The sequence below is a fragment of the Heloderma suspectum genome, chromosome 6, assembly GCF_057233095.1.
Source record: "Heloderma suspectum isolate Gila_16-S chromosome 6, 16-S_ref, whole genome shotgun sequence".
Taxonomy (NCBI): Eukaryota; Metazoa; Chordata; class Lepidosauria; order Squamata; family Helodermatidae; genus Heloderma; species Heloderma suspectum.
The window spans coordinates 129,480,031-129,493,173 of record NC_139463.1 but is presented as its reverse complement, the minus strand read 5'-3'; the positions used below and the strand labels follow the sequence as shown (position 1 = coordinate 129,493,173).

General features: G+C 56.3%; 1 protein-coding gene across 1 annotated transcript; it reads right to left on the bottom strand.

The window, feature by feature from the left end:
- Window positions 1-6,490: 6,490 nt before the first annotated feature.
- CXCL16 (C-X-C motif chemokine ligand 16) lies at window positions 6,491-13,106 on the bottom strand. The gene is made up of 6 exons (XM_084807001.1): window positions 12,485-13,106; window positions 11,623-11,746; window positions 11,454-11,536; window positions 10,740-10,934; window positions 10,470-10,659; window positions 6,491-10,213 (listed from the first exon to the last, which is right to left on the bottom strand). Coding segments are annotated over exons 1-6 (1,110 nt in total). The 5' UTR covers window positions 13,002-13,106; the 3' UTR covers window positions 6,491-10,212.
- Between the last annotated feature and the right edge of the window lie 37 nt (window positions 13,107-13,143).

The window sequence follows — 13,143 nt, the reverse complement described above, 5'->3', positions numbered from 1 at the left end:
GCCGTGGGGACAGGGGCCGAGGAGGGCTGCTTCCGCCAGCCCAGTCGCCTGTGACCCTGTGTGTCCTTGTGCGCGAGACAAGCAAAGATCAGGACAGCCACACAGATCCAAAGAATTGGGTTCCATGTACTGCGCAGCCTCAGCTTCATCGACAGTGCTCTGGGGTGAGGATATGGGGAAAATATGTGGGGGTGTGAGGCATTCACAGAGATGTAGTGGAAGGAGAGGGTCTTTCTGCCAAGCCGGAATAAGGAGGCTGATTCATACTGGCCCAACTCCAGCCGTGCAAGAGCCCGAGGGGAGGTGTGGGGCAGAAAGATCCAGAATCTTAAAGGGGAGGGGGCTGCTGAGAAGCAAGGCTTGGCCAGCTCCTCTGCCTTTGTAGCAGTTTGCCTGGCACAGGTCTCCTCCTCCGGAATTCCAGCAGAGGCAGCCTCATCACTCCGGGCGAAGCGGCCCTGCGCCATCTCTGGAAAGGGGAACTTAAACATGGCACGTTGTTGTCATGTCTGTAGTTGCTTCTTTTTTTAAATGTGTTCTGAGCATCAGTCTTATTGGGCTGGATCCAGGATCTGCCTTCTGCAAGAGGAAGGGACCTTCCGCAAGAGGAAGGCTCTGTTTGCTGAAGTTCCCTTTGCCCTGTTTTGGGGGAATTCCTCCCACACCACGTATCAGCCCCCAACTCTCTGTGAAGCATTTTCAGGAGGCTGGAGGGGCTGTTGTGGGGGGGGTGGGCAATGCAGGTCATCCAGCGCAAATCTGATCCAAACCAGAGTCTTTGCCCCATGAAAGCAGAGGTTCTCGTTCCCAGTCTAAAGAGCTCGAGCTGAAAGGAAGTGTGTTTTCCCTTCGGACCAAAGAGATTTGGACACACAGATCTGTTCTCTGCAATGAGGGCTACAAATGGGATGCTGGTAGTCCCAGCTCCTGCCCCTCCCTAGCTGAATATTCTGGCATTGAATATTGGGTTGGGAGCGTTAAGTGCTCTATAACAAAAGACCTCAATTTCCAATCGTGTATTTCAGTCAGATGGAGGCCAAAACCCAGTTGTTCCCATGGATGATGTTTGAAGGTTCAGCGATCCATCCCAGCAGGGCAACGGTGGGGACAAGTTTGGCAGAGGCTGTTTTGAGCCAGGAAGCGCCAAGAGAGGCCAGCAGCTGGCCACACACAGGGCGCCTGGGCAGACAGGGCACACCTCGCCCGTAGAGCTCAGGCCTCCATGTTTGCCATCCTCCGGGCAAGCCAGCGTGTGCATGACTGCAGGTAGCAAGGAGGGGGACCCACAACCCCCCACCCAATTGGCCATGTTTAGGGCAGCACTCGGTGACCTGGTTCTCACAATCGCACAGCCCACCGTGGTTCATTTCAGCCAAGGTGGGCTGTGGTGCATGCTGGGCAGAATTTGCATATGCCACGCCTCTCCACAGCTTGTTCATGTTATGTGAACCCAGGGACCATGGGCTGTGGGTTAAACAGCCTTCACATAACCCATGGTCTGTTGTTGAGTTATGTGGGGATTAAACACCCGCTTGCTACGTCTGAAAAATTCTTCCCCAAATTTATTTATTTATTTATTTTTATTTCATTTCTATACTACCCAATAGCCGAAGCTCTCTGGGCGGTTCACAAAAATTAAAACCAAACAACACACAATAAAACAATTTAAAATATATAGAACATTAAAACCACAATATAACAATTGTTGTTGTTGTTCAGTCGTTCAGTCGTCTCCGACTCTTCGTGACCCCATGGACCATAGCACGCCAGGCCTTCCTGTCCTGCGCTCTCTCCCGGAGCGTGCTCAAGTTCATATTCATTGCATCCGTGATGCTATCTAGCCATCTCATCCTCTGCCGTCCCCTTCTCCTTTTGCCTTCAGTCTTTCCCAGCATCAGGGTCTTTTCCAGGGAGTTTTCTCTTCGCATTAGGTGGCCAAAATATTGGAGCTTCAGCTTCAGTATCTGTCCTTCCAATGAGCACTCAGGGTTGATTTCCTTTAGGATGGACTGATTTGACCTCCTTGCAGTCCAGGGCACTCGTAAGAGTCTTCTCCAGCACCACAGTTCGAAAGCATCAATTCTTCGGCGCTCAGCCTTCCTTATAGTCCAGCTCTCACAGCCATACATTACTACTGGGAAAACCATAGCTTTGATTAGACGGACCTTTGTCGGCAAGGTGATGTCTCTGCTTCTTACTATGCTGTCTAGGTTGGCCATAGCTTTCCTCCCAAGGAGCAAGCGTCTTTTAATTTCATGGCTACAGTCACCGTCTGCGGTGATCTTGGAGCCCAAGAAAGTAAAATCTGTCACAGCTTCCATTTCTTCCCCTTCTATATGCCAGGAAGTGATGGGGCCAGATGCCATGATCTTCGTTTTTTTAATGTTGAGTTTCAAACCAGCTTTTGCACTCTCCTCTTTCACCCTCAACAAGAGGCTCTTTAGATCCTCTTCGCTTTCTGCCATTAGGGTGGTATCGTCTGCATATCGGAGGTTGTTGATAATTCTCCCAGCAATCTTAATTCCGACCTCTGATTCATCCAACCCGGCATTTCTCATGATGTACTCTGCATATAAGTTAAATAAGCAGGGTGACAATATGCAGCCTTGTCGTACTCCTTTCCCAATTTTGAACCACTCGGTTGTTCCATGTCTGGTTCTTACTGTTGCTTCTTGACCCTTGTACAGGTTTCTCAGGAGACAGGTAAGGTGGTCTGGTACTCCCATCACTTTAAGAATTTGCCACAGTTTGTTGTGATCCACACAATCAAAGGCTTTAGCGTAGTCAATGAAGCAGAAATAGACGTTTTTCTGGAATTCTCTTGCTTTCTCCATGATGCAGCGAATGTTGGCGATTTGATCTCTAGTTCCTCTGCCTCTTCGAAACCCAGCTTGTACTTCCGGTAGTTCTCAGTTCGCATACTGCTGAAGCCTACCTTGTAGGATTTTGAGCATCACCTTGCTGGCATGTGAAATGAGCGCAATTGTGCGGTAGTTTGAACACTCTTTGGCGTTGCCCTTCTTTGGAATTGGAATGTAAACTGACCTTTTCCAGTCTTGTGGCCACTGTTGAGTGTTCCAGATTTGTTGGCATATTGAATGCAGCACTTTAACAGCATCATCTTTTAGGATTTTAAATAGCTCGGCTGGAATACTGTCATCTCCGCTAGCTTTGTTGTTACTAATGCTTCCTAAGGCCCACTTGACTTCACTCTCGAGGATGTCCGGCTCAAGTTCAGTGACCGCACTATCATGGCTATCAGGGACATTCAGATCTTTCCTGTATAGTTCTTCTGTGTATTCTTCCCACCTCTTCTTAATCTCATCTGCTTCCGTTAGGTCCCTGCCTTCTTTGTCCTTTATCATGCCCATCTTTGCACAAAACATTCCCTTGAGATCTCCAATTTTCTTGAAGAGATCTCTAGTCTTTCCCATTCTGTTGTTTTCCTCGATTTCTTTGCATTGTTCATTTAAGAAGGCCTTCTTGTCTCTCCTTGCTATTCTCTGGAACTCTGCATTCAGTTGGGTATATCTTCCCCTTTCTCCCTTGCTTTTTGCTTCCCTTCTTTCGTGAGCTACTTGTAAAGCCTCATCAGACAGCCACTTTGCTTTCTTGCAGTGCAGGAGTTTAAAATACAGATTTAAAACAGCAAAGATAAAAATTTAGAAAGCTAAAATGCCTGGGAAAATAAAAAGGTCTTCACCTGGCACCGAAAGGAATACAATGTAGGCGCCAGGCGAACCTCACTAGGGAGCTCATTCCAGAGCCGGGGTGCCACAGCAGAAAAAGCCCTCCTCCTAGTAGCCACCCTCTTCACTTCCTTTGGCAGGGGCTCACGGAGAAGGGCAGCTGACGATGATCTTAAGGTCCTGGCAGGCACATATGGGAGGAGGCGATCCTTCAGGTAACCTGGCCCCAAGCCGTTAAGGGCTTTGAATGTTAACACCAGCACTTTGAATCTGGCCTGGAAATGGACTGGCAGCCAGTGCAGCTGGAAAAGTACTGGTGTAATATGAGCTCGCAGGCCAGTCCCTGTTAAGAACCTTGCTGCCCTATTTTGGACCAGCTGAAGTTTCCGGACCGTTTTCAAAGGCAGCCCCACGTATAACGCATTGCAGTAATCCAGATGAGAAGTTATCAGAGCATGGATAACTGTAGCTAGGCTATCTCTGTTCAGATAAGGGCGTAGTTGGTATACCAGCCTAAGCTGATAAGAAGTGCTCTGTGCCACTGAGTTCACCTGTGCCTCAAGTGACAGTTCTGGATCCAAGAGCACCCCCAAACTACGAACCTGATCCTTTAGGGGGAGTGCACCCCCTCCAGAACAGGTTGAATATTACCTAGCCGGGCAGACGAACCACCCACTAACAGTACCTCCGTCTTGTCTGGATTGAATTTCAGTTTATTGGCCCTCATCCAGTCCATTGCTGTGCCCAGGCACTGATTCAGAACAGCCACTGCCTCACCTGGTTTTGATGAGAAAGAGAGGTAGAGCTGGGTGTCATCCGCATATTGATGGCACCTCAGCCCACACCTCTGGATACCCTCCCCCAGCGGTTTCATGTAGATGTTAAACAGCATGGGGGATAAAATAGAGCCCTGTGGAACCCCATGGCACAATTGCCATGGCACAGAGCAATAAACCCCCAGCACCACCTCCTGGAATTGGCCATCCAAGTAGAAGCGGAACCACTGCAGTGCAGCGCCTCCAACTCCCAACCCAGACAACCTATCCAGAAGGATGCCATGGTCGATGGTATCGAAAGCCGCTGAGAGGTCCAGGAGAATCAACAGGGTCGCACTCCCCCTGTCCCTCTCCCGGCAGAGGTCATCCCACAGGGCGACCAAGGCAGTTTCCGTTCCAAAACCAGGCCTGAAGCCCGATTGAAATGGATCTAGATAATCCGTTTCATTCAAGAGTGCCTGGAGCTGTCCTACAACCACCTGCTCAAGCACCTTGCCCAGGAAGGGGATGTTGGCCACTGGCCTATAATTGTTAACATCCTCTGGGTCCAGGTTAGGCTTTTTCAGGAGTGGTCTAATTACCGCCTCTTTTAAAGCGGTAGGCACCACTCCCTCTCTCAAGGAGGAATTTAACTGACGTTTACATGCAGGACCCTGAATTTTGAGGAAAAGTTTTTTCTACAGATTTTCAGCAAACCTGGGGTGGGGGGGTGGCATGTAGCCACACCCCCTCCCCAAAAATATCTCAAGCGTCTGGGAAACAAAACTGTGTGTACAGAAAGGGAGGATGGTCATTGGCAGTGAGACCCCCACAGGCTCCACCCAGCCTGGCATCTGGCAGGGCAGGGGGCACTCCCCTTCCCCCCTCTGCATTTTTAGGGCACAGACCCTTTCCACTGGCCTGGCATTCGAGGCTGCCCCAGATGAGGCTGGAGCCGAGCGGCAGCCCAGGAGAGGCTGCCTCCCCTTTCTCCCCATGGCCTAAAGCTCAGCCCCATGCCAGGGGTGCAGCCGCTCCCCTGCCTGGCACAGCCAGCACCCTGGGCAGGGCTGGGTGCCTCCTCATCCTGCTGGGGTGCCTGGTCCCCGGGGTGCTCCGTGGCGTGTCACTCCGTGTCCCCAAGGGGGGCTGCAGGGGCCTGGGGCAGCAGAAGTTCTGCACTTCCGGGTATGAGGACAGCTTCTCTGTCGAGGTGAGACACATCCACTGGAGCAACCGCTTCTGCCCCATAGATGCTAGTTCCTGAGGGTGTGGGTGGCCAGCCCACGTTCGGGATAGCGGGGAGCTGGAAGAAGTGCAGAGGAGGGGGACCATGGTGATACGGGGGGGGCAGAGGCTCTCTGCCAGCAAAGGCTATATTGATTGGGACTTCGGGCCACTGGGGGCGGGGGGCTGACAGAGGTGTATAAAATTCTGCACCAACAGCAGTCCAACACATCTGGGGGGCGCCAGGTTGGGGGAGGGTGGAATGAGTTCTGAGTGCCGGCTGTGGGGGGGCTCTTTCTGTGATACCCTTCATCTGGGCTTCCCAGAGCTATCTTTGGCAACCCAGAGGCTTGCCTTGCCATCTGACCCAGAAAAGATGCTCTTATGGGCGGGGGCAGCAGACTGCCTGGACCCCTTTGTGGCTAGCGTTTATTTCTTTGATTTTATTTCCATTCTGTGTTTTGAGCCAGGATCCCCAAAGCAGCTTACCTAAAGTAATCTCATTTAATACCCTGGGGGTTGTGTCTACACAGAACACTTGGCACTGCTTTGAGATCAAAGCACATCCCTCCTGTCCCCCTAAGGCTGCTGCTCAGTGCAGAGAGGGAAATACTGCCCAGCCAGGTACATCCTCGAGTCACTCACCTCTCTTGTCTTATTTAACATGCCCAGTTTCTTTCTTGTCTTATTTAACATGCACCATCCTTGTCCTGAAGAGTAAACCAGAGTGAACAACTCAGCCCTCAGATGGGGAGGCTTTTTAAGAACTTCCGCACAGCTCATTTTTTACAGGGGAGGACAAAAAGAAGGAAAGAAAGCAGGCGGTACAATTATTTATTTGGTTTGTTAAATTTGTATCCCATCTTTCCACGAAATGCTGTTCAAGGCAGCTAGCTGCAGTCATATAGATATAATAGAACAAAATAGTAATAAAAAGAAAGTACTTTTTTAAAGCAGGTAAAATGTCACTAAAAGCAACTAGTTAAAACTAATTTCAGCTTATTTATAATCCAGTTTATGGGCCAAAGGCCTGTCTAGAGGAAACACCCTTGCCTGCAGTGGAAGGTCATCGGAGATGGGGCTAGTGATGCTCCCACAACTGGCCCTGGTCAGCCATCTGACTCCAGCTTTCCGACCCAGTAGGCCTTCCAAACCCATCTCAATCCACTCCCATCTTTCTCCCTCCCCCAGCCTCTCCCCCCTCCCCAAGATGTTTTCTCACCCCCACCTTTTCATCCTTCCCCAGCTGGAGCCCCACCAGGGCTTCCTCCCAAGACAGGGTGACGCTGCACCGAACAGGAAACACCAACCAATTCTGCATAACATGGCCCCTCCAGGAAATTCCTGACTTGCGTGGCTCATAACTTCCTCCTAGAGAAAGTAGAGGAAGGAACTAGAGGATCAGCTATCCTTGACTTGATCCTAACCAACAGAGATGACTTAGTGGATCAAGTAGCAGTAACGGGAACTCTGGGGGAAAGCGACCATGTTGTACTTGAGTTCTTGGTTCTAAGGAAAGCAAAAGCCGAGTGTAGCCAAACGCGTACCCTGGATTTTAGGACAGCCGATTTTAATAAACTCAGAACAATTATCAGTAAGGTCCCATGGCAAGCGATTCTAATGAGAAAAGGAGTCCAAGATGGGTGGGAGCTTTTAAAAAAGGAAATTCTTAAGGCACAATTACAAACCATTCCAACAAGAAGAAAAGGTGGAAGACAACAGAAGTGGCCAGTGTGGCTTCACAAAAAGCTTAGAGATTATCTGAAAACAAAAAAGGACACATATAGGAAGTGGAAAGAAGGCCAAGCAACACAGGAAGAGTACAGGCAGGTAGCACAGAATTTCAGGGATGGCGCCAGGAAGGCTAAAGCTGAGAACGAGCTGAGGTACAGGGAGCCAGATTCCGGCTGAACATCAACAGCAACTTCCTGTTAGAGCTGTACGACAACGGAACCGATTACCTAGGGAGGCGGTGGGCTCTCCCACACTGGAGACATTCAGGACGAGGCTGGACACCCGTCTGTCGGGGATGCTCTGACTTGGATTCCTGCAATGAGCAGGGGGTTGGACTCGATGGCCTTGTAGGCCCCTTCCAACCCTACTATTCTATGATTCTATGAGCTTCTCATCCTCCCCTCCCCAGACAGGACGATGCTGCACCGAACGGGATCCCATGGCGGCAATGTCGCTTCATCTGTGGGCAAGCAAGCGCATGGCAAGAACTGCTAGGCAAGGCAGGTGCAAAGAAAGGGGAGCAGGGCAGGGGGGGGAGCTGAGGAGCCAAGGGTCCCAGGCCTCTGGGTGGGGTGGGGGATTTGGGTCGGGTCTCTCCACACACCAGAATGAAGTGGGAGAAAGTCTGGGCTTCTTTGGACTGCCAGTGGTGGATTAAATTTCTGAGTGCTCCCCTACCTTAAAAACAGACAAAAACAACCCTGCAAGTAGAAAGCGAGTGCAACTAGCGGCACACCTAGATATGCTGTTTTCTAGCTGTGGGGAGGCTTTTACATGGAGGAGGATTAAAAAATGGCATCTTGCACCTGCAGCAGTACAGTCTATTCTACTACGTCATTTTTCTAGAGGCAAAGACCAGGTCTTGGGGAGGTGGTGGAACCAGAGCAAAGAACTGCAGGGATTCTGAGGTGGGGATGAGGACTAGTGGCCTGGGCAGGCTGGCTTCCTGAGGACACTGCATCGCTGTGCAGGGAAGTGTTGCTCTCCATGTTGGAAGGCTCTTTGGCCTCTGGCATTTGGATGTGCGGGAGCTGGGGAGGGGGCGAGCCCCACTGTCTGCAGCATCAGCTGGTGGGCCTATGGAGCGTTCCTCCCCTTTCTGCTTCTCGTTCTCCAACCCTGCAGCTGGGGCAAATGCAGCAAGGGTCTGAGGTGTTCCAAGGGGCCCTTGTCTCCTTCCAGCTGCAGACAGAGTTTCGACACCATGGCAGCCAACACCTTCTGGATGAAGTGCAAGGGGGAGGAGGCCTTGGAGGTGCCTTGGGAGGGCAGGGGGGATTGGGGCCTGTGGAGCTCCCACTGCCCCTGTGGCCTCCAGGTCCAGGCGCAGGCCCCAAGGATGACACCGCCCTCCACAATGCCCACTGCTGCTGCCTCACAGCACCACCAGCCACAGGCAGATGGGAAAAGCACATCTCCCGGCCCAACGCAAATACTTCCAAACCTCTGTTAAAAAAACTGTGCCTGCGCTTTACATTGCAAAGTTTCCTTAAAACCTTCCAACATTTTAATAAGAATTTTGCTAGGGGTAATTCACAAGCCTCAGCTTCCCAAAATCTAGGGGTACCTCTCCCCCGCCCCCACTAAAATGGAACTGGCTAGCTACCATTTGAGTGTTGACCTCCGAAAATGTAGCAGGCTTCCTCTGGTTTCTATCCTCGCCCCATCTCTGTACTGCAGGGGTCGGGGACCTCTTTCGGCCCAAGGGCTGAATTCGATCTCAAGAAGCCCAGGGTGGGGGTGCCAGCAGTGGGCAGGGCCAAGATACCTGAGCTGCAGGAGAGGCAGTTCAGCCTTTTAGAATGGGGAGAAGCTGAAACACCAGCACATCGAGGAGGGCCAAGGGAAAGGAGGGGTGGCCTCCCCGGGAGCCCTGGACTGGGAGGCCAGGCGGGCCGGATTTGGCCCTGGAGCTGGAGGTTGCTCACCTTTGCCGTACTGAGTCTATCTGCCCGCCCACAGGTACATTTCGGACCAGTCCTTACATGCCTTATTAAGTGTGAATTGCCCACCTCCGCCCCCCTGCCTTCACCTGGGCAAGCAGAAAGAAAGAGTTAGTGAGAAACGAGATGGGGGAGAAGCGGCACTGCCTGCCTGTGTTTGCCCTGCTGCTTGTCTTCTGTGCTGCGTGCAGCACCTGGCGCTCTACGATGGGGAGATGCCGTGTCACCCACACCAGCTGCTCACCTTTTCCCCTCCAGCAGGCGCGGCTGGAAAGCCCCATGACCTCACAGGAGGAAGCGAGGGCAGGAATGGGGCCTGGGGTTTGGCATTCTCAGTCATGACTCATCCAGCAAACTTCACCTTCTTGAGAAGTGAAAGTGGGTCCTGGCTTCCGGATTCCTTTCTCGTGGCATACCCTTCCGGAAGAAGAAATGGGGCTTCCAGTTCCATGCCTACAGCCTACTTGGAAGTAAGGCCTGCTGAATTCAGTAGGTCTCGGCGGGACTTCAGCGAAAACATGCATAGGCTTGCGCTGTTAGGTGGCCGCCCAGTCAAGCTGGCGCGGGCAGCGTCTCTGTCACAAACATACTTCTATTATTTACTCGGACGTGGCGGCTGCAAGCAGCAAAGGCGCTGGAAGCAGAGCTGCGAGTGGAGGGGGGCACTAGCCCCACTCCCCCGACACAACTCACACACTTAGAGACACTGAGACTGAGACAAATGTCTCCTGGGAGGAAAATATTCACAGCTGCCCTCCCAGCCCCGCAAGTCCACCCAGCTGCAACCACGTGGTGCCAGCTGCCAGGTTCTGGCCTTGCGCAGTCCGTGCCTTGCAGGAGCTGGTGCATCTTCAGGTCTCCTCATCTGGAAGGAAGGAAAAGGAGGACTTGAATGCAGCTGTGGGGCGGGCCAGCAATCACTGGGGGGGGGAGTACAGCGGATCCACACCCCAGCAGAACGAGGGGGGCTGCTCCCCTTAAACAGCCCTAAAAATAAGCACTCGAGCAAACGAGAGGATACGATCCCAACAGCGAGGGAGGACTGCTGAACAGAGCCCCCAGCCCTGTTTGAGGAGAGGCCCAGGGGAGGGGTGCCACCACTGCATCCACTTCTGGCTCACCAGGGCTCTCGGGGGATGCGGGGTGCCGGGGGTCTCCCCCAGCGTGTGCGCCTCCTCCGGCACACCACGAGGACGGCCACGGCCACGGCGGTGAGTGCGACCCCGAGCAGAGAGAGCACGGCTGCTGTGGTGTCTTGCGCCGGCTGAGCCTGCTGCGGGGAGTGGCTGGGGCCCGCTCTGGCGGCAGCACCTACAAGGCAAGCAGCAGCGTTCAAGCACACCTGGGCCCAGACGGTAGGTGGGCAGGGCGGCCTCCGCAGCCACACTCACCACTGCCACGCTGTGGGGCGCTGCTCCTGGCAGTTTGGCGCGCCCAAGCAGGGTCCAGGGAGATGTCCAGAGCCGCTGCCGCCGGCGTTCCAGAGGCCTCAACTGGGGCATCCTTGACTGGGGCTGGGCCCGCGGAGCTCGGAGAGGGCAGCAAGACGCGGGGGGTGGGGGTGAGTTCCTGGCCCACACCCTTCCCTTTGGGAGAGGCAAATGCACAGTGAGACATGGGGGGCGGCCATGCCAAGCACACCAGGGCACTCCAGCGGAGGAGGAGGCGGTGGCGCCCGGCCCCCCCCCCCATAAAGCCGGGCTGCAGCCCTGGGCGACTGGGGTTGCCACAGAGCAGCCTCTCCCAGCCTGGGCCCCGACTCCCTGGGGATTACAGGGGAGATAGTCCAGCACTTCTGGAGGAGCCAGGCTGCTATAGCATGTCTGCCCGGGCGTTCTTAGCTAAAGGGGAAGCCCGGGATGGGGTGGGGGTGGGAGGAGGCCCAGGCCCGGTGGACGCGACCCCCCATCCTTCCCCACCTCCCTCCCTCCCACTGGCCTGCAGCCCCTGTCCCAGATTCGGGGACGGGTAAGCGCTGGCCTGATTCTCGTCCCAGAAGCAAGAGGGGAGCCGACGGGGCGGGATTCTGCCCCCCACAGACGAGTGGGGGCAGCCGCGCGCGGGCCGCCCGGGAAGGCGCCGCTCTCTGCTCCGGGGAGGCTCACTCTTGGCGGGTTGCGAGTTCTGGAAATCGACGACCCACTCCGCGCCGATCAGGCCGCACACCCTCTTCTGCCGGAACGTGAACCTGCCGGGGAGGACGGCGGCATTGAGGGGGCGGCGCGCCTTGGCCCGCCCGAGGGGCTGCCCGGCGGAGGGGCTCGGGGCGCTCACCTGACGAGGCCGTGGCAGACTTCCCAGAACAGCAGCCGTCCCGGGAAGCGCGCGACGATCGGGGGCGCCTCGCGGTGTCTCTCGCAGTCGCAGCTCCCGGCGGCGCCCCCCGCGTTGCCCAGGGCTGCGGAGAGCGCAGAGCCGCGTCAGGAGACGGGCCCGGGGCGCAGGCGGGGGGCCTGGGCCTCGCCTCCCCCGCAGGCGCGGGGCAGGGGCGGCGCCCAGGCGGGCCCGCCCTTCCCGCCGCGCCCGCGCCCCCACGTGCCCCCAGCCTCGTGCGGGGGCACACGGCGCTGCCAGCCACGGAGGCCCGCTGCCGGGCGGGCTGCCGGGGCCCTCGCCGCGGGGCCCCTCCAGGCTGGCCGGGCTCGGGGCGAGGCGCCCGTTTCCGTCTGCGGCAGCGAGGGCCAGGCGCCTGGGGGCGCCCGGAGGGCTCCCGGCTGAGCCGGCAGGCGAGCAGCCGAGGGGGCGTCCCGCTGGCTCGCCCCAAAGGCCTCGAGCTGCAAGCCCAGCAGCCCTCCGCCCGGGTCCCGCAGCAGCCCGTCTTCGGAGGCCTCCTGGCCGCCGCCTCCCGGGCTGGCGGCCCTTCGTGGCCGTCCCGCCGGTTCGCCGCCGCCGCCGCCGCCTTTCTGGTTCTTGTCCGCGCGGCCCCAGCCGCTCCAAAGTGCCCCGGACGGGGCTCCCCATCAAGTCGCGCCCGGAGGGGAGCAGCGGCGCCTGGTCTCCGCCCGCAAGGAGCTTCCAGTGGGGCGCAGGAAGGCGGGCCCGCTGCCCGCGGAGGCTCCTCCGGACAGGAGCAGCCTCTACCAGCCCGGTCGGCGGGCAGCCGTCGGAGTGGGGAGCGAGCCGGGGCGCGCCTCACCTGGTCCCGGCAGCAGCAGGACGAGCAGCAGCAGCGGCGGCGGCGGCGGCACCATCCCGTCGGCTCGGCGGTGAAAGCGAAAGAGCTCCCTGGTCCGCTCAGGCGGCGGCCGCCCACGGGGCTTTCCGGGGTCACGGGACGCGGGGCCGGGCCGCGGAGAAGCGGGGGCCGCCTGCGCTGAACCCTCCAAGCGGCAGGGCCCCCTTCCGCCCCAGCCGCGCCGAGCAGGGCCGCCAGGCGCCCCAGCCCTCCGCCGGAAAGCGCGCGCGGGCTGCCCGTCGGGCGAGCCTGCGGGGGAGCCGTGGCATTCCGCAACGTGCTCGCCTGGGAGCCGGCCTGCGAGCCTAGTGGGACTGACATCCGTGTAAACCCTCCCAGCACTGAGTTCTTCGCCGCTTCCCTCCTGACAACAGGCCCAAGGCGACTTACAGCAAAACGATCTAGACTCGCAAAATATAAAACCGCCCAAAGCAATTGGCCGCCCTTGAGCAGCATTCGAATCCGACTTTCCGCCCATTTTCGCTGGCCAGAACTTCAGCCACCAGGCCTGTAACTGCTGGACCCTTTGTGGGGTCTTTTGCTGGGTTCTAATGGACCTTGTGCCAGCCGCTTGCCCTCCAGCCCCCTGCTAAGGGAGGCTACGAAGAATGCCCCCGCCC

What these genes read in the sequence shown, in the direction of transcription:
- CXCL16 (XM_084807001.1), bottom strand. Translation starts at nt 13,001, where the DNA reads ATGGGCGGAAAGTCGGATTCGAATGCTGCTCAAGGGCGGCCAATTGCT. An exon ending in GAACTCGCAACCCGCCAAGA is followed by an intron (nt 10,935 to 11,453) that starts GTGAGCCTCCCC and finishes CCTCTCCCAAAG; the next exon opens with GGAAGGGTGTGGGCCAGGAA. An exon ending in CGCCCCACAGCGTGGCAGTG is followed by an intron (nt 10,660 to 10,739) that starts GTGAGTGTGGCT and finishes CTTGCCTTGTAG; the next exon opens with GTGCTGCCGCCAGAGCGGGC.